This window comes from Cylas formicarius, unplaced genomic scaffold (assembly GCF_029955315.1).
Source record: "Cylas formicarius isolate icCylForm1 unplaced genomic scaffold, icCylForm1.1 PGA_scaffold_12__32_contigs__length_19106922, whole genome shotgun sequence".
NCBI classification, from domain to species: domain Eukaryota; kingdom Metazoa; phylum Arthropoda; class Insecta; order Coleoptera; family Brentidae; genus Cylas; species Cylas formicarius.
The window spans coordinates 13,688,173-13,715,199 of record NW_026844225.1 but is presented as its reverse complement, the minus strand read 5'-3'; the positions used below and the strand labels follow the sequence as shown (position 1 = coordinate 13,715,199).

Genomic DNA, 27,027 nt, shown 5'->3' with positions numbered 1-27,027 from the left:
GCTTAATAATAGAACACACCTACCAAGGCTGGGTCAAATTTAATACGCTTGTATTATTAATGTACGATTAATGCAACTATAACGCGTACCTAAGGAATAAAAGTCCCTGATAAATGTTTTTTTTTTATTCAAAAATGTCAGGCCCAGTTTTCTCCTTATGTATTTTTTCCTTTTTCTAGTATCGATTCATAATTGCTTTATTAAGGACGTACATTTAAATCAAGCCATCCGTTTTTTTTATATTTGATTTTCTGGCTTTGTATTGTTTATTGTTTTCTAGCATGTGACATGTGAGCAGATGACCTGTAATTGTTGTTAATATTAGAGTGCTAACGATGTTTTTTTGTTAATGTCAAAAATGTAACAAATTTTGGAAACTATAATATTTGAAACAAATAATATTCAAATTTACGTAAATAAACTTTTGAGTTTGAATTTCAACTATATATCCCGTTATATCAAATGCATTTTTACATATTATACCTACATATACATTTTTAGGCAGATCTAGCAAATAATATATTTTGGAAGCAAGGAAGACGCATTATATATTATATTGGGACACCATTTATAAATTTATTGGCATTGATTTATTGTCGATATTCATAAAACTAATTGCCCTGAGGGTTATCAAAATTTGATAGTGATGAAATAAGAGCGACTTTAAGTATTGAGCTGAGCAACAATTAATTAATTGCCCGATATTTTTTCGAAAAGTTTAACATTCCGTTGATGTTAACGACAAACAGCCGAAGTTGCGGCACATGCAATTTCCCCAAGAATATCTTGATCGTTCTTCACTTACCCACCTGTTAATACTAAGCACACAATAATGGGGGGTGGGGGGGCAGGTTGAAAATACTCACCTTCCTTTTAACGGGCGACAAATCGTCACTGTTTCGGATAAATCGTTCAAATTTGAAACTATTAGACCTATAAAGTTCGTTGTCAGCTCTTTTGCTACAAAACCGTTTCGTGATCGCTCTCGATTTACAAGATTTGCAGTCTTTTACAGAATCCCAATCAATATTAAATATACCGCGTGATTTTTTATTGCTGTCCGCTGCGGAGGGTCGTCTTCGTGATTTTGAGCGCCTTCGCCGACGGTTTTTTACATTATCGCCCGAAGTGGCCGTCACCCGAGTATCGTTTTCTGATTGTGTTCTTTTTGATAGACCCACACGTTTCAGCACTCTATCCATTACAACGGCAAAAATGTTACTGGCCTGTCGCGGTGGATATCGCGCATAACGAACGCGCACTCAGCTGACTTTCGATTCGGGGTTGATACTAACATCCGAATAAGGCAAAAGGGTTAATTTTTTTGAATGGTTTTTGTAAAGCAAAATGCCAATTTTCCTTTTTTAAATCCATAGACAACGCAGCGACTGCGAGCACTTTAGCTGCGTGATTTTTCCAAGTCTAAAGAAATGAAGTTTTAACCATTAATAGATCGCGCTATTATTATTATAAATAGAATAGGTGAACTTCCATACAAATCGCTCTAGCCCACACTGAAGACTGGAATTGGGTTTCTCATGACTTCACTACGAGTTTTGGATTTCACTCATTTAATTGGAAAAGAACGGTACATTCCCTAGGGCAGCAAGTGTTTGTATTTAATCACGTATTTTCTCTCGGAAAGGAATTGAATCGTATTTTCTAGAAATCTGATCGGCCCAATTTTTTTTTACAATTACTTTCTCGGATTGAGAAGCCAAGCCTGATTTTGAAATGCGAAGAACAGGTGTAAAAAAGAACGGAAATAAATTAGTAATATAACTTAAAAGATGTATTTGGGTAATGTCGAATATATACATTGCATAGTAACATTAAGTCTAATAATAATAGTATCAAACAAATTTGCCAAAAAATATGTAACAACATTGCTTAGAAAAACCTTTAGAAATGAAAAATGTTACAGACGTCTTCCTTACAGTATACATATACATAGATGAATTAAAATAGGGAATAATCTGCCAGAGAGCCAAACACGAATTCCTTTTATGATTAGCTAACAGCCATCAATATTGTTTTAACTAATTTTGAAGGTTTTAATTTACATTTAGCTGTTTAATATTGGTCTTTATTGTCAGAGTAGTTGCTTTCAAAATGGGCGATGAAATGAGAATAACTTAGGTATTTACAATATGATACATCATTAAATATACAATTTCAAAATTTGCTATCAATATTGGTGCTTGTGGGCAACAAAACCAAACACAAGCGGCACATTCTATTTGTATTGCTAAAATCTCAATATACATTTGATAACGCTACAATTTTAAATTAAAGTTGATCAAATAAATCTGGCATGGTCGACGTGGTACAAACAATCTAAAACCATTAACTTAAACTTAATACAAGGCGTTGTAGGGTCAGAACACGAAATTTAAAATATTAACGCCTTGACCAAGGTTTAACATCATCATATGGTTACAAAACATTGGAACCAGACTGTCCAACTTAGGATTTATCACAAAGACTTTTTCAACAAAGAAAACTTAAAGAGCTAAAAGTAATTATCTATGGTTTGCCTAAAGACAATTACTATATACAATGCTATATATATAAACACAGAAGTAAGTGCCTTATTGGAAAATATTTTCAAAGTCTCTGACCATAAAGACCGAAATGCTGAATGTATATTTAGCAAGCTGAAATTATTTTCAAAATACTGATCTGTAATTTTTCTGATATATCACAGGCAGGAGAAAACACAAAAGCTCTTAAAAAAATAATTCTCAAATGCATTTAATGAGATATTATCAGATCTTCAATTGAACAAAAGTGAATTTTACAAATCAGGTAATCAATTTGAATAAATAAAAATAGAAAGTCAACATCACTAGTCATATCCTAAATGGTTCAGAATACGCAATCCTAAATTATCCCCTACCCTGGACATCTCACATTGATTTAACAACTATTTTATATCTTTAGCTATAATAAAATAAATAAATATGATAATAGAGGCAATTGTCAGATATTTTTCTATTTAAATTAATTTTTAAACAAACAATAATAAAACTTAAGACTAAATTGGCATAAAGCCCATAAATATTTTTTCCAAATTCGATGATTCAAATATATACACACGTTTACGATTTTGGAAAAGGTCTAGATTTATGAGTTTAGGGGGTAGTGATTCACAATGTTTGTAATGGACTAGAGTGGGCGAATATGTTTATATGTTTAGACAAACGAATAAAAGAATATGTTCACCTTTTACACCCAATAACCTGTGGTTTATCTTTACATCTCACTTTACCGGTTGTAAAGTTTATCTAACTTTATTTAAAAATGCCCCTTGCTCCTAAAAATCTACAAATACTCGCATCTATCTGACAAAAGAAATGTTTTCCCGGAAAGCGATCAATAATCCACACAAGGAATTGGAATACAATAAAACTAAATCTTTTTTTATATTTAGTTTTATTTTGGAACCACAGGTTCTATATTAGCTTTTTAAAGTAATATATACTTTAAAATAATTAATTTAAATAGAAATATCTGTAAATGTCACATGCACAGTTTTAGTGTTGGAAAATAAAAAATAAAATAAACATCAGCGCAAACTGTTCAAATTCGAAGTATGTTTCTCTAAACTGTGGTGTGTCCATGATTATTTTGTTTTTACACTTTTATAGGAACAATTTTTAAAAACCATTTGCGTTATATTGGAGGACTGACAAAACAGTTCACTTCACCAGTACCAGCCGTATCTATAGTCACAATCTGATTCGTATTCGAAATAGTCACAGTGATTATAGTTGTTACAATGTGGATAGTAGTTGTCAAGGAAACTACTATACAAGTTCATCCATGGGGGCCTCCAATACAACAATCCCTAGCTGTTTCTTTGTCTTTTTGCTGCGACATCCGAAGTTATCATGCCTCTTAACATATATTTTAATTGGGGCATAAAGTCTATCACATTCCTCACTTGCACTAAAGGTACTGTTTCATTCAAATTCTGACACTTTCCATTTTCAAATAGTACCCGAATTTGGCCTCTGAAAAAAATGCACTTTTAGAATTTGTGATCTACCTTACATACAGGATATTCTAAAAAATATATATTTCCCAATATTATCATTCCTATAGTTGTCATTTCAAAAAATTGCTTGAAGTCCTGACAAATATTCAGCGCAAACAATAGTGTTGATCTCAAGAAAGAAACATTTTAAGGGTATAATTCTGACAATTACCCTTAGCAATGTGATATCCTGCATAATGATTTGTGACATCCGCAAAAAAAATTATGTATAAAGAAACAATTAATATTGGTCAGATAAAAATTTATATTACTTACGTATTAGCTTTATATACTTCAATCCCCAATACTTGCATCACCTGTTGGCAACTTTGTATTGGGACGCTATTAAAAAAATTTGTAACAAGGTCCTGTAAGGAAACTAGCAATTCGGTATATAATCCAGCCTTCATATTGATACAGTTCAATATTTTTCCTTCTACGTGAGCCTTATGCATTTTATATGGAATGTTTGTGCTACCGGTAGGGGATAATTCTGGCAAATTAATAAGTTTGTTTCTATTCGCATTGTTCATTAATGGTCGACCATTTGTCAAAACAGGTCGGTCGTCTGCTGAAGTACTGGTCTCCGTTCGAGACGAAGCTTGATGCGCGGGGTTTTGATTTACTAATTGCTCTATTTGTCGATTAGTGCCAAAATTTAGTCCATCTCTAAAAACAAGAAAGAGGAATTATTGAAAAGTGGGACGTTTACACCTTTTCTCACATCTCAAAATAAATATGACAGCCTACAGAAAACAACAGAATATATATTTTTAAATTAACTTTGTGTGCTTATCACTGGAAAAACGCTATTCTTCCACATTATTATCATTTTCTTTTTAAAATAAAAATGCATAATAAAAACGCCAATTAATATGGTACTAAACCAATCGTTCAGCTCAAAAACTTTAAAGCTATCATAACAATTGATATTGAATTTGAATTAGGTATAAAAAAACTTAAGCTGTAGCAGAAATATGAACTAAGCGTTTTACAATTATTTATTATTTACTTCTATGTTAAATTCTAAATCATGCAAAAATTAAAATGTTTATTGTGCTAATTTCCAAAGCCAAACTAAACACGAAAATTAAATAAAACAAACTTACAAACTGGTCATAGAGCAAGGGAAAATACACAAGCGCTAAAAAATAAAATGAAGCGATACTTTTCGATTTTTTTTTAACTGACCTGCACGCATCCAGGTCAAGCAAATCACTGGCATACCTTTGGGGCACTTCATATCTTGATATACCCCCATTCATATGCTGAAGTAAGGGTGGTGGGGGATAGTTGGCCTGGGATGTTGCTTGGTGGTAACTATTTTGCGTAAGATTTGGCTCAACGACCATATAGTTTCCTGCCTTTGTTTGAGCATTATACTGACCTATCCTATAAAAAAAAATCAATTTGAAATTGCCAAATTGTAAATAAAATTAGCTTATAGTTTTTCATATTAATATGTTACTAGCTCACAATTACAACATATTTTGTACATTTAGCTCAATAGCACCATTGCTGTAAATTTTTTAATTATGCTTGTATTGCGTTATAATATATATGTTGACGTTTAAAATGAAATAAATAAAATAAAATGAAACAATAATATTTACAATGCGGCAGTATTATTTAATTTACACTTAAGGCGGTATGGAACTACCTAGATGTAGAATTAATTTGTGCCCCAAACGAAACTCACATTGATAGAACCTATAATTTTTTTCCCCCACAAAGTTGCCCATGCTATTATAAAATCAGCGTTATTCCGTATATTTAGACACACCTACTTGTAAACTACAAATAAAAATAATGTTAAAATGCAAAAAATTGATGATTTCTATTCTAAATTTTCAGAAAATGTTAGGTACCACAACAAAAAATTAAGCCCTTTATATATGTAATACAAATAGGATACAACCTACAATCTACATATAGATTATGGTATACAAATAGGTAATACGAACTCAGGATTATTTTTGTTATAAATTGAACGCCATTATTATTATTATTGTAATAAAGAGAAATTATTTCAATTTTGGTTGTTGTCTATAACCAATTTTGATAAAACTATAATCACGTTATTTTCAATGCCGATGCATGCATATTTCATATTTTGAAAAGGCTAAAACAATAATTTTGAATTGTTAAACTTCTGTTGTTCACTAAATTTAGGATGTTGATTATATTTTTTATAAGAAATATATGGTCAAATATACGGAATATGAACTGAAATGTTATTTTAATGAACATGCATTCCATTGTTAATCTACTATAGCATCTGATAATCCCTTAGTTCTATTAACAACACACAAAACAAAACAAATTAAGCAATTTCCACACCAATAGCAAAATAAGGCAAAAGAACGAATTTTAATTTCAAAATCAAAACAGAAAAAAAACCAAACAAACCAACCATGCCTGAAAGAAATATTAAGAGGCCAATTTTATTAAAATAAAATTGTATTAAACGCAAAATTTAAAATAAAAAATATATATCTAGGAAAATGAAAAATAAATTCTAACAACAAAAAATTGACAAACTGAATATCAACTATGGTACTGAAACATCCTGTGTGTTGTTTACACAATTCCACTACACTCACCAACTGTTTTCGTCCAGCCTTTGATCACACGCAGCAGTAGATGCTGGATTAAATCGAAAACTAGGCAAAGGAAACATTTGTTAAATTGCTTGGTAGGGCATATTGTCAAAACAGAAAGGCATAAAATAATAACATTGGCCTCAAAAAAATTCTTTCAGTTACATACAGGGCGTAAACTTTTAATTAAATGATCTAATTTATTTTAATTATTAAACACCCAACTAATTTTCAATTTTGCAGAAACAAAACTTTCATTGTTTAAGATACTGTATTACTTATTGTATTATATCTACAACTTGCGAGTTTTTGCTAGATTAAATTAGAAAACTGAGGGTGAACATGATTATTAATAGATATGCTAACTACAGACAGAACAATAACTGATTTAAGCAAAATCTCTACTAGAGACCAATCTTTAAACAAAACACAAAATTGCTGTACCTGAAAATAAACTTTTTCTCTAGGACTAATTTAAGTTCAATCATAAGGCAAACTCATTGTATGTGAATAATTTACAAATTAAATATGTTAGAAATTTTTAGATTGGGAAGAGCTTTTACATAACTTGGGTGTTAGTTTTCCTGAGTAGTAACCCGCAACCTAGAAAGAAAACATTCACTTGCTTAACAGCACAATTTCCTTAAAGGATTGATGTGAATTAAAAACTAGGGAAGTTATGAGCTAATCCACAAATAAACCACGATTACTTACGATGATGATCGTACAAGAGGTGGAGGTGGTGCTTGACCCATATTCCCATAGTAACTAGCAGCAGGTCTCATATGCCTTGAAGGAGCAGAAGGATATGTAGCCCTTACAGCAGATGTTGCAGCTCTAGGTTGGGCAGCGTGGTAAGGAGGTTGCCCTCCGGCAATACCATAGTTTGAAAAAACATGGACATTATGCATTGGACCATTGTTAGCAGCTTTTGCTTGAGTGGCGGGCTTCGGACTCGGCGGAGGATGTGTAGAAATGGGAGGAGCAATAGGTTGCCTTGTCCAGTGCACATTCTGTGGTAAACTTGTCCTTCCAGAAATTAATAGCTGTGAAGAATCTAAATTCTTCTTGGGCCAATAATCTTCAAAAAGGGTACCAGGAGGGAAATAATTTTTAATATCATTTAAACTAATCACTGAACATGAGTCATGTGCAAACAATTCATTCCGTATTCCCTGAACCTTGCAGCAAAATTTTAAGTATGATAGATCCCAGCCTTCTAATTTGTCAGCTCTTAATTTTAGGTTATCTGTTTCACCCTCAAAATAAAATAACGGCACATATTTTTGTTCATTATAAACAGTGTATGGAACCACTGACTCCCGGTTAATCCGGATAAAACCACAACGATTTGGTTGATTAGGTTCCAAACTATTCACTAACTTATGGTAGCAATGACCTAAGAACTGATAGAACTCATTTGCATCAGAAAGCCTAACAATTAAATCCCTAGACGTAAACTGTTCTCTTCCAAATTGGTAATCACAATGTTTTAGGTTTATTTCATTAAGGAGTCTTGCCTCAACCTCTGTAATATAGTAGCTTCTAATATTGGTACAGTTATATAAATCTTGGTGCAAATAATTTAACCATTTGTTGAGTACTTTCATCTCCACCATCCGTACGGCACAATAGTTTTCACCTGATCGGATAATGTAGGGAATATGGGTTTTTCCCATGGTAGCCCATCCAAAACGGCCTTTCAATGAATCCTCGTCAATGTTTTTGTTTTCTTCAGGGCTTGATTGACTTAATCCCTTTAATTTCGCTTTGTCACTAGATAAAAAACTCAAAATATTCATGCTTTGACCAGGAGGTTGTGCAGGTCTCTGAGGTAGTGCCATTTTAGCCTTATTTGCTTCAACAAATTTTGCTGCCAGTTCTCGTATTTCGGCTTCGTCCTGTCTTTCTTGTTTGACATTGCTGGTAGTAATGGTACTAGAGTTTGAAAAGTTTTTTGCATGGTTATTCATCGCGCTAATTTTATTGAACTCAATGTGGGGCAGAATTATTTTCCATGTTCTTTCACATAACTGACATTTATTTCATTACAGAATGTGTTGATTTCATTAGATTGCCAGACTCTTAATTCTAATCTTGTTTACAAGATATTGAATGAGGTTAAGGCGAATTTACTCCTTACTTGTTTAGCGGCCATAGACCATCCATGGGAACACTTGATGTTTTACCTGATCTATTATTGTTAGTTCTGTAAAGAACGCGAAGAACTTGTGAAAAGTCTTTGACTCACTTAATATTTGTCAATTTTCCACAGTATTTACACTCATTTATATCGATTTTTTTAGTTATAAGCGTTATTTGGAAGTCAAGCGCGTTCTGTTCATTTCATACACAGAACCCAAAACCTGTCAACTGCGCATGCTTCGATGGCTCGGTCGGTGTACGGGAACGTTTCGCCTAATCTCGTCCACAGGCTCGTACCCCACTTTCAGACTCTCCTTTCATTTACTTATTAGAAGATGGCCGCCGATATGCCTTTTCAACCAATAGCAGCGCTCCAATTTGTATTAGCTTTATGTGACGACATAGTTAACGATGACGTCAGAATACCCCGAACGAGGCTAGAGACAGCCTTTCCAAGGTCTTAATAAATAACTGTTCAAGGATATGTTTCTAATCAGTTATTATGCTCTTTATATTAATAGAGAAGCCAACGTTAGAAACTGATGTTGTTTAATTGCTGAGTCTAGAGTTTTGAACTATGTCTCCCAGTTTCCCGTATTTACAATAAATCTGCAAAGCTCCTCCTTTCAAGGTTACTGGCATTAGAAAAAATATTGATTGTGCAATCAAAACCCTTTTATTTATATACTAAAAATATACTTTTCGAGACTAATTTAATGAAATTGCTTTTACAAGAAAATGATGACACGTCTGCGCAGTAAACACAATATCTCTAATCCTTATAAATTATCTCTATGTTAGTTAATTTTAATGGGTATATGCCGGTAAAAAATAGTATAAAGCTAAATATTTTGTAAAATAAAATAAACTCGTTTCAACGAACGCTTAAGAATGAAGACAAATTAAGTTTTACAATAACCATCGCATTGAAGTAGTGACGTCATATGGAACTTTTGCGCAGAGAGGACATACATAATTACGGAAATGGTAAAATAAGTATTTTCTGACAAAAGTACGAAAAATAGATTTCCTGTCTATGCTAAATGAAATAACATTTTTGCAGCAAAAATTTTCGTCGCCTTGTAACACTCTGTATATACATTCGTTTAATTTTTTTAATCATACCAATTTAATGTTTAATCAAATTATTTGAAATGGTGTATTTAGAGGTAACTGACCCAATACTATAAAGTTAATAAATAATCAGGATATCATAAATTTCACCAGCAAGAAAATCGAATATAAACAAATACTTTTATGCTCCATCTGTTTGAGGCTGCCTAAACCAATGTAAGTCCCTGAATGTATATGTTGGTGTCATCGTTTTGGTTTGGAACCTTAATGCATGACATTTAGAAGTCAATCAAACGTCAGTTTTGAGTTTGTGATTCTGGTCTGCATTAGTAAAAAAATGTATTTCTGAGGGAGTGTGCTTTGTTGGGTATAATTATTTGTTTTTGTGATTGAATTGCGATTATTCGTTAATTATATCACATAATTATAATGGATTCTGAGGAAGAAACTTATGACGACGTCGATTCAGGTAACGAATCCAGTGGAGATGATGTAGATTTTGCAATGGAAGTTGAAGTTACTGGACATAGAGAAAAACAGACAGAATCGGACGATTATCCTTATGAAGTCCTTAGTACTGAAGAAATAGTTCAACATATGGTTGATTCTATAAAAGACGTGAATTCCGTTGTTGAGGTATTTGGAAAACCATAATTTTCTAATGTCATAACCTCAGTACCATTTTCTCTTTGCCCCAAATTTTCTTTTTTTTTATTAGTTTTATTTTTAGATTCCAGCAACGACAACTAGAATTTTGTTGAACCATTTTAGATGGGACAAAGAAAAACTTATGGAAAGATTCTACGATGGTGATCAAGATCAGTTATTTAATGAAGCCAGGGTTATTAACCCATTTAAGAAGCTAAATATCACCGTTCGTGCTAAGGTATGGCATATTTTAACCAAAACTTGGAGTTTAATTGTTTAAATATTCTTTTCAGCCTCAGAAACGTACTGCAAGTGGAACAGAGGAATGTGAAATATGCTTCATGATTTTGCCATCATCAGTAAGTAAAACTTTCCTGTCATAAGGTAGTGATATATAGTAATTGTTTTAAGCATATGACGGGATTGGAATGTGGGCATAGATTTTGTATCCATTGCTGGTGTGAATATTTAACTACCAAAATAATGGAAGAAGGTGTTGGTCAGACTATAGCGTGCGCCGCACATGGATGTGATATTTTGGTAGATGATGCAAGCGTTATGAGATTGGTTAGAGATTCTAAAGTAAGGCTCAAGTATCAGCATTTGATCACCAATAGTTTTGTTGAAGTAAGTTGCTAACAAGTTGTTCGTAAAGCTATAGGTGTTGGTTATTAGAAATTACTCGAAATTAATTCTCTGTTTTTATTGTTATAGTGCAATAGGTTACTAAGGTGGTGTCCTTCACCTGATTGTAGCAATGCTATTAAAGTCCAGTATGTTGAGCCTCACAGAGTAACTTGTAAGTGTAATCACACTTTTTGTTTCTCTTGTGGTGAAAATTGGCATGAGCCTGTCAAATGTCATTTACTGAAAAAATGGATTAAAAAGTGTGATGATGACTCAGAAACAAGTAACTGGATTGCTGCCAACACCAAAGAATGTCCAAGATGTAATGTCACAATTGAGAAAGATGGTGGCTGTAACCATATGGTTTGCAAAAATCAAAATTGCAAAGCTGATTTTTGTTGGGTTTGTCTGGGACCTTGGGAACCACATGGAAGTTCATGGTATAATTGTAACAGGTGAATTGATTCGCAAATTACTGGTTATCAAAATCATAACATTTACACTACATTTTAGGTACGATGAAGATGAAGCTAAAGCTGCACGTGATGCCCAAGAAAAATCCCGATCTGCTCTTCAACGTTACCTTTTTTATTGTAACCGTTATATGAATCATATGGCATCATTAAAGTTTGAACACAAATTATATGCCTCTGTGAAAGAAAAAATGGAGGAAATGCAGCAACATAATATGAGCTGGATTGAAGTGCAGTTTTTGAAAAGGGCTGTTGATATTTTGTGTCAGTGCAGACAGACCTTGATGTACACCTATGTGTTTGCTTATTATTTGCAGAAGAATAATCAGTCTGTGATCTTTGAAGAAAACCAGAAGGATTTGGAAAGTGCCACAGAGACTTTATCCGAATACTTGGAGAGGGATATTACGTCTGAAAATTTAGCGGATATTAAACAAAAGGTTCAAGACAAATACAGGTAAGAATTGTTCATTTAGAAGTGTTTTGTTTAATATTTTTTGTATTATAGGTATTGTGATAGTAGGAGAAAAGTATTGCTAGAGCATGTACATGAAGGATATGAAAAGGAATGGTGGGATTATAATGAATAGCTGAATGTTGAGTAATTTTTTTTTATATTATATGTATTTATAAAACCGGAACAAATAGCTGGTTACCTCATTATTACAGTTGTGTTGTCTTTTGTCATTTCTTGATTTTGGTTTGGACCTTCAGATTTTTAAAATCTTTAAGTAAACGTTTTATGCGCTTTTTCCCAATTCCTAACCACTTAGACTCAAATGAAAAGTCTCTTGGTTTTTTTTTGCCATGCCTGTAGGGGGTAAGCTCTAAAGTATTTTGATTTTGCCTTCAAATAGGCTGTCAAAACAAGATAGAATTTTACAAATTTAAAAGCAAACCAAGAATTTAAATAACCATTACCCAGTTTAGACCATTTTTATTGGTTTGCAACTGAGATGGATAACACAGGTAAATAAGCACTTCCGAGCAAGTTTGCTAAATAAAGGTATTACCAAATAACTAATTAAACAACAGATATCATGGTAAAGGAAACATTTTTAGAATGTAACTTATTAAGTTTTTGGTGTATAAAGGTTTTTCGTAGTATATTAATAAATTTTCAGTTCCTATACGAGATCTATAATCTATGTAAATAATAAATAGATCTGAAAACTGGAATTTCAGATATGCAAGTATTTATGACGCACCATGAAATGGTGACCCATTGTGTGTTATATGTTTTAATTTGTATAATTAAAAATGTAGCCAATTGCTCTGATTAGAGCACGATTTTGTGGCAAGGTGATATTTGTTTTACTTCAAAGTTTAAGTGGATCCCTTCTTATCAGAAAGTACAAGTATTAGCACTGTCTTGTGTAATGGAACTTGATTAAACGCTAACATTGCCTCTTAATTGCTAAATATCATCTTACACGAATTGACGATTCTTTGAAAATCACATATAGCAAAATTTTGCCAAATTCTGAAATAAATATATTGTCAACATATTTATATCAAGCTGTCATACAACGATTTGTGATAAAGTTATTTTTCACTCTAGATATTATTAAGCGTTGTTGGAGTTTTTAGAAATTAAGGAACTTATTTAGATGATAGATAACCTTTTATTTCTTCCAGATTTATATTTTTACTGGTTTTGTTGTTTCCGTTAATATTTGGTATGCTGCTTTTAGAGACAGTCTTTGTGCATTGTAATTTGTCTTTTATTATATTTATAAGGAAGAAATAACGGCCGTTAAAACAAAATGCTATATTTATACATTTTCCCATGCGGATCTCATTTGGTCATAGGGTGGGGAACCTTGCGTGCTATTCAAATTCATGTAATTTTTGATCTGAAATTCTTGACTTTTTAGAATAAGTGATGTAGATTCGAAATTTGAACATGCACATATTTGGAAAATCAATAAAGCATAAGCTCGTCATAATGATGACTCCTATTTAAACTCTTTCCAAAAAGACTGTTTTGCAGTTCAAAAGTTTCACATATTTTGAATGGAATAAAATTAAAAATATAGACATTGTTGAGTTTATTTGACAATTGTTGCTTGGGTAATAGTTTACATAAGCAAAGAACTTTAGGTCCAAGGATTATGCATGTAAGAGTCTCCCATATGTGTGGACCACGTTTCTTGGGAACAGATTATCTTGGAAATCAAATCCCCATAGTTTGTTTCATAAGTGTTGCCCGAATATCAGCACGTTAAATCTCGATGATTTTGGATGCATTTAATAACCTTCAATATATATTAAAAACAATTAGCCCTAAAAACTCCTAATTGCAGAAAAGTAATATAAATTTTACAATCGATGGGGAGTTGCCAAATTAAGCTTTTATACATAACGTAAGGAGGCTAAACTATTCTCCCTGTATATTTGAACTACTTAGTAGGTTTATATTTTTGACACGATCACCTTACAAATTACCGCAAGCACATGTAGCGAAGAGTTAATGTAACGTATCTCATCCCGAAGTATGTTGCCTGTAACTTTTATCATTTAAAGAAAAAAAAAGGGGAAATTGATGAAGTCGCAATGTTCTTATAATTTCAATGAACTATTCCTGGCTGCTCCAAGTTGCTGGGATTATTATTGTTCGTGGTTTTAGCCTGTGAAGATATTTTATAAACAAATTTTACTTCACAATTTTATATGATACGAAAATAATTATCTGAATGATAGTTTTGTATTGGTCTCTTTAGAATTTAAATTATTTAAAAACGGTTAAAAAATTCGAAATACTTTTATGATTGGATTGCCTAAGATAGTTGTAAATTTGTAATATTGGTATTAAGGCATTGAATCCCTAGAAAATTGTAAATATTTAACATTAAGTTCTAGTTTACTACTGCTATAGATAAATATTTTAAAAACATCGCATGTCGTTTTATTTGGCGCCCATTTATTTTACTCTTGTTTTTCGCATTAAGATTTTATTTTAAATTTTGCTGTCTGAAATATTTCACACAAACTGATGCTCATTAAAATTGTATTTCATAAAGTCATAATACCTTTTTTCATTTCTGCGGTCTCTATTTTTTTAATTTTTTACGTGATTAATATTTTGTTGGTCACTAAAATGAATCTGCGTTTTCATATTTTAGTAGGATTTATTTTTAACAAAGCCAAGAGATTGTTTTGAGTTTAGACTGATGGAAAACAAGTTTTACACCTACAAAATGTGTACAGTGAAATTAAACAGTTAAGATTATTAACGGAATCAACTTTAAAAATAATTGACACGCACGGGGAAGCGAAAAATTTACGAAAAAAACAAATTAGGTTTGTTTTAGTACTGTTATTATATACCTACACGAACGAGTTAATGATTTGACAGGCGATATCATTGCAAGTAAGTAGCCTATACAAAGAATAGGGGATTATAAAGACCTTGCTTTGGGACCTGTTAACAAATAGAATAAATTTTATTGTCCATCATAATGATAGCAAGTGACCGTAGCGTCGTATGTACGTGTAAATTTTTTATCTCGCCCTTAAAAATGTTAATATTTTAAAATTAGTTTTTTGAAACTGCTAATTTATGAAAGTGATCGAAAGTTGACTCTATGAAGGATTTCGGCTCAAAATTGGTGCTCAGAAATACATCCGAAAACGTAATGATGTAAGTTTAAATCTAGTTATAAAGTGACCTTAGACAGTTAATGAGAAACTTGGTGGAAAACACTGAATATAGTTTCTTTTGCATATTTTGATTTGCTTTCAATTTCAACAGTTTTTTTTGTTCATATTGAAAAATTAAAGTTTTGTCTCAGTTCAAATTTGGTTAGCGCAAACAAATTTATATCTGCTGTTATAAAGATCTAGTTCAACGCTATTATGAATGATATTTGAACAAGCATCAACGCAGATTATAATTGAAATACTGATTTTTGTAAATAATTTTAACTGCGTTCTTATTTAATAACAGCGAAGGTTAAAAGAAAAATATACTTAATCATTAAGCATAATATCGCAATAGTAAATAAAAAAAAGTAGTCTAATCTGTGTGATATCGATAATACGTTTCGATTTATCCCAATCTCAAGCCTGAAAACGTTTCATTTAAAGTTTTACGGCTTGTTTTTTAGTTATCTACTGTTCGTTATTAGTTACACCTTCATAATCTGTGCAATAATTTTCCGGAAATTTTGAAATAAATACATGGAAAATACAAGGTTATTCAGTAACCCGAATTTCGGTAATTTTGGGCTACTGAATTACCGTATAACACGTTATATTTGCGATTATATTGTATATATGCAAATAATATCAAGAATTTTGTAACGATCAGAAAATTACCATGCCATAGCAATTGCTTATCGTTTACTTACTGTATAGCAGCGCCATAAGGACTGTACCTTACAGCAAATTAGATATTTTTTTAAATAAACTTCCACAGGTTCCTGTAATACTATTTACAAATATTCTTGATTTTTCCTGACCCGCTTGTTGATCAATCCAACTTGCTGGCGTTTCGCCAATCAGCCTGTTGGCTTCTTCAGAGCTTATTTGACAGTGATTTTTGAGTTACAGTTTCAGTTAAGTAAGCCCTGAAGAAACCAACAGGATAATTAGCGGAACGTAAGCATGTTCGATTCATCAACAACGGACGTAGGAAGAATCCAGAAGATCGGTAAATAATCAGAAGATATGTATCGCGAATTTAATTACATCGAATTGTTTAAATCACAATGACGTAACATCAAGAAATATGTAATTATTAAAAAATTAGTAGGTACATGTCGGGGAGTAGGAACGTGGTAAGGAAGGGCTGCAATTAGAAAATTACACTCACAGAAGGCACGTGCTAAATTATGACTTATATTACGGCCAATTGATTTACATGTAATTGTTTAAATCAAAATAATATCAAGTAATAAAAGTATTACCCCCTTTATCGTATAGTTAGGTATCTACCAGACTGTAAATTACGGAATTACGCTTAATTGCACAATTTGGTGAGGCCGAAATATAAATGAATGCCTGAAATATTAGCGAAAACTACGTAACGGACCTCATAGACACTAATAAATGAAACGAGCTCGGTTCGCTGAATTCTCCTTGTTCTTAAAGTTTTCCGGCTCTGTTCCGTCGCAGTGGATTTAATTGTGATTATTAATTTAAACCTTAGCGTATTTACATCGTCACTCTGTCTATTTACTTAGTGATCACAATTCATTGCTTGGTGCGCTGCTATATAAAGTTTCGCCATGTTTTCCAAACTCAGTCTTTACTGCGGAGGTCCGCCCCTGCAGTCGCATTTTGGGCAAAGTTCTCTACTGAAAACTAAAGGTAAGTCGTTTTGAAATTCCAATATTTCCCAAAGTTATTTTGTTTCCAAGAAAATTGTGTTGATACACGTCTAATGGCTTTTATTGTTGAAAACGTGTTAACTGCTAAAGTCAAAAGGCACAAGAGAACGTTATTTTTTTTAACGCCAGGGCGATAATGAATTTGTCATCGCGGTAATTGATTCCATCATTTATTGTTGCCCACAAAATTTGACCTAAAAACATTAGGGAAATTGCTAGATTTGAACAAATTCACAAACGTTGTGTAATCCCGGGACAATACGAAGATTCCAGTCACATTGTGTGATATTGTAATAATTTTATTGCCATTCCCCATTCTTATTTATGACTTTCTATGTAAAACTTAATGAACAAACAGAAGAGATTTAGATAAAATCGTATGCAAACGTTTGACGTAAGATTTCGGTTTTCAAACATTTCGAAATTTTAAGGACGTTGTGTGTTACAAAAAAAAATTGAACTGAGGTGGCTTCCACTTGATCAAAATCCATTTGTCAAAATAAATAAGAACTAAAAGTTCAGATTTTCACGAAATTATATATATATGTAATATATAATTTTGTGAAAATCTGAACTTTTAGTTCTTGTTTGTTTTTTACAAAAAAAAAACGTGAAGTACGGGATACAAATACTTCAAAATATTTAGTAATTTTTTCAAAATTGCCCGTTAAACTCTCGCTATTGCCTAAAATGTTATCCGGTAATTGTTCTGGTCCTCAAAATTTTTATTAACGAAGGTTTGCATCAGTTAAATGTAACGATAATGGAGAAATTAAGCGTTCTTGCTGAAACCAGATTTCATTAATAGTACCATTGGAACACGACGCACTAATAAGCGAAATTGTTGACATCCAGAAGATCAGTAGAGAATTTTAGAGAAGGATTTCAACGGTAAGATAAACAAATTAATTGTATAAGGCCCTGAATGTTATCATCAATGATAGCAACTTTTAGATTTATCTACTGCTGAAGAACATGCGTTATACTTCTGTAATTCTACTCCCCACAATCCACGCCACTCTGTTATCATTTCAGCATATTTTTTCGAATTTTTGTTTCTTCTTACGTAAATGTTATCTTCCTGTCTCGATGGCCAGAATAAGTAGTTTTCAAGTTGTTTATTGCGTCTAATGTTTAAAAACACCTCATTTTGTTTTGTTGCGCATTTTACATGAGTGTCAATCATAATTCCAAGTTGATGATAAAATCAGATTGATCAATAACTATTGCCATAATTTGGTTTACACAAAATTCACTAATATTTTTTCATATTAATGTTTATAATATAATATTTTCAATTTCATAACAATTCAATAATTAAATTTACTGAAACTACATAAATTTCATTTAACAAATTTGTGAAGTAAGGGTACACAATAATAGGGTTTTAAGGTTGCACTGCTAGGAGATCGAATCTAAGCTTAGCGAACAAAGAAAAAAGCATAAAAATGACGGATATATTAAATAAAATTAAATATCTGATCATATTCTATCACGTGATTCCATGAAGATGGTGAAAAATAGTGTGGTCTTCTCCGTATCTCAGTAGCATTTTCAAAGTTCCAAAACGAACTCTACTATTAACACATCAAACAGCCGAACATTTAATTCACTTTGGCTAAACCTCCTTTCATTGTTTTTTTTTAGTTACGAATTTTGCTTACGGTTTATTTAGAGCTAAGCCTTTCTAAGTCGATACATACTTGATTTGTTTCGAATTTCCCGTAATTTGAAAATAATAGCTTTATTATTATTATCCAAAAAAATTTACTTGTAATTTTTGTTCGAAATTGACATAAAATTGTAAACGCGTTGGGAGTATTTAGCGTATTCTACTCCGAAAAAACCCATCAAATTTTTTAAACCGGTAAAACATCGTCAATAATAATTCCTGGATGTGGCAAATTGATATTGTTAATAATAGTTCTGTCGGATTTATTTTTACGTATTACTCTCGTACAGGGTGGTCGCATAATTGTTGTTGATGTATATTCGTCAAGGTTTTAATTATATGCTACGGATAAACACAGTCAACTTTTTTTTGTGTTGGATTAATCATTAACAAAATGTGGTATTTTTCAACTCATTACAAACTAATTATTCTGTGAAAGCTTGAAGCTGTATAAATTTCGCCACAGACAATTTTTTTTTCACCATTTAAGACTTTTTGGAAACATTTGACGGATTTTCGATTATTTTAATATATATGTTATTTTCGTTTTAATTTTGGAGTTTTACTGAAATATATTGAATGTAAAAAATAAAAGAGAAGATCCATAAAACATAACATTTCAATGGGAAAGCAATGCTTTTATCAATGATTGGTTTAAACATCTTTGTATTGAATCAAATTAATTAAATAATATTAGTCGAACCTAATAATAATATAAATCAACAATGTTATCGCATCGTTCTCGTGGTCATTGAATCTCGCTTTTTGAGTGTATAATAGCAGAAATAATTTGTATATGCTCCCTCTTTTAAATGCGTATACTAGCAGTAATTAACAACAAAAAAGTGCCGTCAAGTCTGTTATTGTTCAATTCCCACCATAAACGCGCCAGTCGGTAAGGTATAGGCAGTCAATTCAGGTGTGCCAACCAAAGAAGACGCGGGAAAATAATTCGCTTTCATATCACAAAAAAAAAATTCGCGGATCAGCTTTTCGAGAGTGTCTATTAATGGAACTGCTTTGCATCTATTTAGAAAAGACTTTCTACTCCATCTAACGCCATTTTGTGACTTTGCTATTGCAGCACCTCGCAGAGTTATCATGTAAGTTGTGGCAGGATAGCGTATTTGATACTTTTTCTTTTTTACGAATGTTTTATTAAAATTACGATTAATAAAATATTAAAATATTTGTTTGAATTTTGTACCCTACAATTGATATCAAATCAATTTTGTTATGTTTCATCAAATAATACCACAGCTTTTTGACATTTAAATATTAATTCGTTCAAAAACTAAATGATATACAATAAACAAATTGCCGAAGTTGGCAAGTTCGTTGCATATATACAGCGCGATAAATGCTGCCCAATGTGAACCCTTGATGACAAGGTATAATGGCAGTCAATTCAGGTCTCGCGACGTATATGGTTACCCTCGAAATTTTAAATATCGAAAAAATTCTGCCATCGAAAGTTTCTCCCGTAAGTTTCCTTAATTTTCACGTATACTTTAAATTAAAATCGCTCTTTTTTTGGAAGTTATTATTATTCATATAATTGTTATTACAATTATTTTTTTTCTCAACGTATTCGTTTTACACACGCCCAAACGGAGTTTTAAATCGAGCTTAAAATAAAGGCTGATATTAACAAGAAACAACAGTTTTTAATAAATATTTCAAATTGGTCCGAATTTATCATTCCCGATTTGTGATTATAGACGACTGTAACTAATTACTGTAAGAAAATTATATATATATATATATATATATATATATATATATATATATATATATATATATATATATATATATATATATATATATATATATATTTGGCCTATTCTTGCAGTAATTTCTTAATTGATGTTAGGACGTTGGATATTGGGCCATTCTGAACATTCGTTTGTATGTCAAGCCTATAATTTTCTGTTAAGATATATGTCATCGATTTCCACCACGAATTTAATAATATGATAGTTAATTTGTCTGATTTTTCGCCCGCTTTCAAATGCTAGTACAACTTAATTAAACGTGCAAGAAAATTAATTTTGCGAATTGTTTATTATCGCGTATCGCAACATATCGCAAAATACAAAGCGCTATTACGATTGCGAATTGTCTGCAATCATTTTCGAGCATTCTTTCAAATGGCGATTGAAAAACGAAATACCAAATCACAGTATTAGTTGTATGTTTAGTATGTTGAATGAAACAGATAAAACTCTCTGTATTATTTGGTTTTGTTCGTTTTTGGATGTGGTTGAAATTTTCGTATTTTTCTAATGGCGGTGCGTATTCAATATTGCGATCTTCTCGAGTTCAATTAACATTGCGTATGAATAACATAGTATGACCATCTGGTAAAAATTGTATTTACACAAAACAGTTAATACCAAGGTCATTTTAATTTGAAGTTAAAAATTTGTATACGACAATTAATTCGTTAAGACCATCAATTAGCCAATTTGAGAAAACGTTTGTATTTTTATATCCAATTGATTACTTTTTAAGACGAACCTAACTGACATGCCTATACCGCTTAATTACTTATTAATTGTTTGCATCAATTAAGCGTCTAAAAACACTAAATATTTTGATTTTTGTTTTCTGGTAATGAAATCTATAGGGAAACATCATTTGAGGTGTCTGCGTGATTTACATAAATAATTCCGGGTTTTACGTTATAGTTATTTAAATTGAATTTGAGCGGGACACGCCTAGTTTACTTTTGCCTTGATTGGGGTAACATGTTTTAACAACTACGTCAATCAAGTAAGACAAAATCGAGATTGAAATGTAGTTGTTAAAGTTTTTTTGGGATCTGCATAATAGATATATTTCTGATAACAAACGGTATAAACAATTGTATTTGCGACAACTCAAAAGTACAGCTATAAAATAAATTGTTTCCAATTACAAATTAATTAAGGCAGCATGCTGTTTAGACCAATTGATATAATAAATGATGAGTCAACAACGTATAGTGTCTCCATTCACAATCTTAGAAGTTCTGGAACAATCATATCAGTGCGTATCTGATTGTTCGAAGCCCCTACGCATGCTTTATGATTTTTTGCTACTGTATTAAAATAAATTAATAGATCTCTCGTAGAATCTAATAAAATCTCGTAAATGTAAATATCGTATTAACGGCCGATGCTGTAATTACGTGCGGAAGTAGATTTTGTCGTCTTCGCATGAGGTTTAAATTCCCAATTTTGTAAAATGAGGTTACCTTGATTGAACCAGCGCCGCATTTTTTTTCAATGTAACGATCTTGAAAATTCAGATTTGGACATTTAGGGAAAAATGTGATAAAATGAATAGCGGTATCCTTCTCGTAAAGGAGTTTTCCTTTGCACAAATATTTCCGGTTAACTTTGCATTGATATGTTCAATATAAACAGTGAACGTTACTGTTTGGATTTGTTTGGTTTATCACGCTCCGGATGCAGGACCGTGAAGTGTTGACCGTCACACCGCAGAATTTGGAACTTTCGTCATTCGATACTTGAAATTCCTCCACACGTGCAAAAATTTATTTCAATTATCAAGCGTTCGAAATTTATAGTTGCCAGGCCAGTAGTTTGAGCGCAACATAAAATTATTCTTTGTCAATGAACAAAATCTTGTTACAGAACTAAAATAGAACTTGTTTTAATTAATTTAACTAATTTATGATTTTATTCAAGGTTATTAATAGTGTCGTGATATTTTTAGATATATGTCAAAACGGGTATACCTGCGGCGGCGTAATTTTAAAGTGCCGATACCTAAATACGAATTTTGGAATTGCCGCGGAAAATTCAAAATTAACGAATGTCGACGTGATAGTTGCCGTTGCCGCTAATATGTACTTTTAATTTTTAAAGTGTACTACGCCGGTGTTATTCCAGTTCATGTTATAACAAAATACTTTTTTTGTTTGCACGAGTAATCCTTTTAATTATTTTGTACTTGTCTGCAGCCGCAGCATTTAAATAAATACGGCTATCATGAGAACAATAATTACCGCACAGAACCTACGATATGTCCGACTATGTTATTGTTCTTTTTAATATAACAAGTCTTAATCTATGTACTTGTACATAATATATATTTTCATTTATTTCGTAATGGTCTATGGCCTATTGATCATACGAGTTAGATTGAATATTTAAAAAAACCTTGGGTCATCGCTCAGGACTGTATTTTAGAAATATTTTAAAAAAATGCAAATAAATATATGCCTGGTAAATAGTTATAATTTTTTTAATAATTTATCCCGCCTTAATTTGCCATGACAAATAAATGTTCAGTAAAAATGCAATTTTTGTATAATTAGCCAAATTAACGTGAACTTGGAATGGAGAAATAGTGAATCGCGATTAACGGAGTATTACTATTCTTACGTTAATCTTATTAAACAACGTGTTTTATTTAAGTTTTGTCAGACGAGTCCACGCCTATTTGGTGCCCAAGTTGATAATTAATAACGTTGTTTTTTATGGTCGCAATATCCAAGGCATTGATGAATATTTAGCTACCTGTTTGCTAAGAGTGATTAAAATATTAACGGTATCGATTAAAGTGGCAGGGCAATTATATAGGTATCCGTGTTTTGATTTATTTTTGCAGAAAGCTCGTCAGGACCAAAGCCTGCTACCCCCACTGAGTGCCGCCGCCCCATCCCCGTCGCACCAAATAACTGCCTTTTTTCCTATAAGCGCCGAGCCAAATACCAGTCGTCTCGTACATAGAATGGTAGAAGGTGAACCACCTTTAAAACACACGGAAAATTGTGATGTAAAAGACGAACGTGTCTTAAACGGCTGCGGATCCAAAGATCTTGAGCTCAAAGACGTACCACCACCATACCATAAAAACAGCTTGCCAAAGGTATGTGCATAAAATTAAGTTCCGCTCCTTCGTTTTTTTTTCGCCAAAGCCTGAGCCCAAGATTTATATATATATATATATATATATATATATATATATATATATATATATATATATATATATATATATATATATATATATATATATATATATATATATATATGGCCAACAAGTTCGTTTTAACAACAACCGATGCAGGAAGATTCCAGAAGTTTTGTAAATAGTATAATTTTTTACATAAGTTCTAATATTCAAATTATATCTTGTATGTAATTAATAGCTAGCTAAAATAAAATCTCACCATAAACAGATCATACGAAATTGATTATATTTATATTTAATTAACGCAGGTTTTCAAAGCGGCTCCGGAATCAAATGAAAGCTTTAACTGCAAATTATGTGCAGGTACAAAGTTAAATTGTTTTAATCGAACCTCTTCTAATTGCGCTTATTAAAATTAAGTAAAAACTAATCACAAACATTAGTTATAATTTATTACACTTGGGTTGCAATGTTCGTATATTTTGTGACATAGAATGGTAGGTCCGATGCCATTTTCTCGGTGTTTCGATGCGCGAGGTGTGCCTAGTTTGGTGAATTTTGTCTGACTGACGCTGTGGTTTCAGAACTTGGCCGATGTAGAAAAAGGAAGCATCGAAAAAGGAAGCAGTGACAAGGCTGACTTCGAAAGAGCCATCGAGTTAACTAAATATGGCAAATTCCACTACTTACTGCTAGCGATATGCGGTTTCGTGAGCACTTCGGAGGAGATGGACGTCATCTCGATGTCCTTCATCCTACCGGCAGCTCAGTGCGATCTCAATCTGAACACGCAAACCAAGGGATGGCTCAACTCCATCATCTTCATCGGTAAGTAGTACATACCGCTCCAAAATCGAATTTAAGCGGTTTACTTTAAATAAACCTTCTGTTTGATCATTATTTTAGGGATGATGGCTGGGGCCTACAGCTGGGGTTCAGTAGCGGACGCGATTGGGCGTAAAAAGGTGCTCATTGTAAGTTCCTTCATGAACGCCGTATGCATAGTGGCTTCCAGCTTTAGCCAGTCATACGAATGGTTCATGTTATTCAGATTTTTAAACGGGGCGGCGTAAGTATATGTACCCCTATCTTATCGTAGGTGCTTTTGCTATATGAACATAGTTGTCAAGTGAAAATTGCAAAATATCATCAAATAAAAAATTCGCGTAGCAACAGATCTTTTATATTCCGAGGATCACCAGGAAAACATCGCATTATGTTTCTATCGGTATTATACTAAATTTATACTTCTCTGTTTCGAATTTGTTGATAAATTTGCGTAAATGGTTAGCAGTTTTTTTCTCAAGTCAATGACGACCAAACTGGTCTGAAACGAATACGTATTTGTCGATGAAAGTTTTGATTATAAATCCGTGTCCAAATAAATGATTTGCAAAATTTTCAATGGCAATTAAGATACAGTTGCAATTCTGAATGTGAAATTACCTAATATTTTATTACGTCACTATACGCCTAATTGATTGTTTAATGCCATTTATCGAATAGTGCTGTAATTATATTTCATTTTCAGACTCGGGGGTAGCGGGCCAGTAATCTGGCCCTATTTTGCGGAATTCCAGCCCAAAGCCAAAAGAGGTTCCATGCTTTCGTTCATGGCTGCTTTCTGGACTTTGGGCAACCTGTTCGTGGCAGGTCTTGCATGGTTAATCATACCAGCTGAAATTGATCTGACGACTCAACACTTTGTTTACAACTCATGGAGAATCTTCTTACTTGTTATGGCGTTACCATCTTTCATCGTCGCCATTTTGCTTTGCTTTTTGCCAGAAAGTCCGAAATACTTGTTAACTAGAGGCAAAAGCGAAGAAGCCATTGCAATTTTCAAGCATATTTATCATATTAACACCGGTAATCCAGCTGAAGAATATCCGGTAAAACATCTGATCTTAGAAGAAGAATATCAAAAGGCTATTGAAGAAGATGCTCTACAAAAAGCCAAAAAGGGAAAATACCTCAGTATGTTAACCGACATTATCGATAACAGCAGACAACTTTTTGTATCGCCAATTCTGAAATTCACCTTAATTTCCATCACCATCAATTTTACTTTCCACATCGGGTAAGTTATTTTTGTTAACGTCTCGAGGGTTATGTGTTGTTATCATGGACTCGTGATCTTCTAGTTATTACGGACTCATGATGTGGTTCCCAGAAATGTTCAACAGATTTGACGCGTATGGAAGATATACTAACGAAACAGCGTCGGTGTGCCAAGTCGTCGAATACATCACATCTGCCGGACTTCAAGACCATGGCAGCCCGGTATGCGACAGAAAAATCAGTCAAGAAGTGTTTATGGAATCGTTGATTACGGTGGCTTCGGCCCTGCCAAGCAATATCATAGCAGTACTTGGTATGGACAGATTAGGCAGAAAATTTTTTTTGGGTGAGTGCTTGCTTTAGCAAAAGATTTGTGGACATGTCAAAACTTGTTATTTTAGTGTTCAGTACCCTTTCGTCTGGAGCATGCGCAGCATCTATGTACTTTGTGCGCAATAAAACTCAAAACTTGGCAGTATCGGCGACGTTTAGTAGCGTTATATCATGTGGTAATGCGGCTCTCGATTGTCTGATCACAGAAATTTTCCCAACCAATCTCAGGTAAATTATGGACCTCTTGGAAGATGCATATCCGTAAATATCTGTTGATTTTCTGTTCACAGGGCAACAGGTATTGCTATATCTATGGTAGCAGCTCGTCTCGGTGGTATCATTGGTAACATCGTGATAGCAACGCTGCTAGATATGTATTGTCCGGCTCCTACATTTATAGTGGCGGGACTTCTGATCGGAGGTGGTCTCCTATGTTTATTCCTACCGAACACAACACGCGAACCTTTGGCTTAATACCATATTTTAGCTTCAATGTGTTACATTTGTTAAGCCAAGAAAATTGTTTTGTGTGTTTCATTTTATTAAATATACTGTCAATTATTAAATCTTGATTTTTGCGTATTATATTCTCCGAGATCTATAGTTTCCTATGTAGTAGGTACCTACTTCATTTCTAGGTTATTTTAAGATTTCCGTTCGAGCTTTACGAATAAATTATTATTTAATGTTTTTCCTTCAACTTTTCTGTCACAAATATACATATATATTTTTTAACAAATTAGTTTGTTTCATTTTATTCGCGATTGAATACAGTGCGCAGTATGTAATTACTATCGGCGACTTCATTCGGCGACCCAGTGTCCAAAGCGCATATAAAAGCCTGTCCTTTCATCTACTATTAGTGCGTATAGCGCTGCTTTTTTCTGGTTACTTTCGAGAATCGGTGAAATCGAAATTTTCGAAAGTATCTGCGCTTGTATAAAAATTTCATATCTCGGTAACGGTAGGTCCCATGGGATAGCCGTTGGTACAGAAATGATCACCGTCGAAAAAAAAATTTTTTTTTGTCTGTCCGTTCTCCGTTCTCGTCTTTTGGTTTTTCCTAAATAACTTTTGAACCGTTGGAGCTACAAAATTG

The 27,027-nt window shown here is 32.7% G+C and overlaps 4 protein-coding genes across 9 annotated transcripts in view; 2 read left to right on the top strand and 2 right to left on the bottom strand.

Moving 5' to 3' along the window:
* The window catches only part of LOC132708743 (uncharacterized), a 35,592-nt gene extending 34,390 nt beyond the window's left edge, over positions 1-1,202 (bottom strand). For both annotated transcript variants that reach the window (XM_060681297.1, XM_060681298.1), the window contains exon 1: positions 867-1,202. In XM_060681297.1, the coding sequence (XP_060537280.1) occupies positions 867-1,202 (336 nt within the window). The remainder of the gene's footprint in view (positions 1-866) is intronic.
* A 599-nt stretch (positions 1,203-1,801) lies between these two features.
* On the bottom strand, positions 1,802-8,997 carry LOC132708692 (uncharacterized). 3 transcript variants are annotated; one of them, XM_060681192.1, is made up of 5 exons: positions 7,354-8,997; positions 6,643-6,702; positions 5,231-5,431; positions 4,316-4,708; positions 1,802-4,016 (listed from the first exon to the last, which is right to left on the bottom strand). In XM_060681192.1, the coding sequence occupies exons 1-5, from the start codon at positions 8,610-8,612 to the stop codon at positions 3,851-3,853; spliced, it is 2,079 nt and encodes a 692-aa protein (XP_060537175.1). In that variant the 5' UTR covers positions 8,613-8,997; the 3' UTR covers positions 1,802-3,850. The 3 variants fall into 3 exon arrangements, with proteins under 3 accessions (XP_060537175.1, XP_060537177.1, XP_060537178.1); XM_060681194.1 differs by having other exon boundaries at positions 5,267-5,431; XM_060681195.1 differs by lacking the exon at positions 6,643-6,702.
* A 1,158-nt stretch (positions 8,998-10,155) lies between these two features.
* On the top strand, positions 10,156-14,495 carry LOC132708693 (E3 ubiquitin-protein ligase ariadne-1-like). The gene is made up of 7 exons (XM_060681196.1): positions 10,156-10,494; positions 10,589-10,744; positions 10,800-10,865; positions 10,918-11,133; positions 11,221-11,588; positions 11,647-12,063; positions 12,115-14,495. The coding sequence occupies exons 1-7, from the start codon at positions 10,288-10,290 to the stop codon at positions 12,194-12,196; spliced, it is 1,512 nt and encodes a 503-aa protein (XP_060537179.1). The 5' UTR covers positions 10,156-10,287; the 3' UTR covers positions 12,197-14,495.
* A 538-nt stretch (positions 14,496-15,033) lies between these two features.
* Positions 15,034-26,500, top strand: LOC132708847 (synaptic vesicle glycoprotein 2B-like). 3 transcript variants are annotated; one of them, XM_060681476.1, is made up of 8 exons: positions 15,034-15,249; positions 23,232-23,492; positions 24,119-24,362; positions 24,441-24,603; positions 25,066-25,614; positions 25,679-25,941; positions 25,997-26,156; positions 26,219-26,500. In XM_060681476.1, exons 2-8 carry the CDS (start codon positions 23,355-23,357, stop codon positions 26,400-26,402), a joined length of 1,701 nt encoding a protein of 566 aa, XP_060537459.1. In that variant the 5' UTR covers positions 15,034-15,249; positions 23,232-23,354; the 3' UTR covers positions 26,403-26,500. The 3 variants fall into 3 exon arrangements, with proteins under 3 accessions (XP_060537459.1, XP_060537458.1, XP_060537460.1); XM_060681475.1 differs by lacking the exon at positions 15,034-15,249 and adding an exon at positions 16,772-16,919; XM_060681477.1 differs by lacking the exon at positions 15,034-15,249 and adding an exon at positions 19,573-19,714.
* Positions 26,501-27,027: the final 527 nt, after the last annotated feature.

What these genes read in the sequence shown, in the direction of transcription:
- LOC132708693 (XM_060681196.1), top strand. Translation starts at nt 10,288, where the DNA reads ATGGATTCTGAGGAAGAAACTTATGACGACGTCGATTCAGGTAACGAA. An exon ending in TCACCAATAGTTTTGTTGAA is followed by an intron (nt 11,134 to 11,220) that starts GTAAGTTGCTAA and finishes TTATTGTTATAG; the next exon opens with TGCAATAGGTTACTAAGGTG. An exon ending in TCATGGTATAATTGTAACAG is followed by an intron (nt 11,589 to 11,646) that starts GTGAATTGATTC and finishes ACTACATTTTAG; the next exon opens with GTACGATGAAGATGAAGCTA.
- LOC132708847 (XM_060681476.1), top strand. Translation starts at nt 23,355, where the DNA reads ATGGTAGAAGGTGAACCACCTTTAAAACACACGGAAAATTGTGATGTA. An exon ending in ATAAAAACAGCTTGCCAAAG is followed by an intron (nt 23,493 to 24,118) that starts GTATGTGCATAA and finishes CTGTGGTTTCAG; the next exon opens with AACTTGGCCGATGTAGAAAA. An exon ending in ATTTTCCCAACCAATCTCAG is followed by an intron (nt 26,157 to 26,218) that starts GTAAATTATGGA and finishes TTCTGTTCACAG; the next exon opens with GGCAACAGGTATTGCTATAT.
- LOC132708692 (XM_060681192.1), bottom strand. Translation starts at nt 8,612, where the DNA reads ATGAATAACCATGCAAAAAACTTTTCAAACTCTAGTACCATTACTACC. An exon ending in AGGCTGGACGAAAACAGTTG is followed by an intron (nt 5,432 to 6,642) that starts GTGAGTGTAGTG and finishes TTTTTTTTATAG; the next exon opens with GATAGGTCAGTATAATGCTC. An exon ending in GAAGTATATAAAGCTAATAC is followed by an intron (nt 4,017 to 4,315) that starts GTAAGTAATATA and finishes CATTTTTTTCAG; the next exon opens with AGGCCAAATTCGGGTACTAT.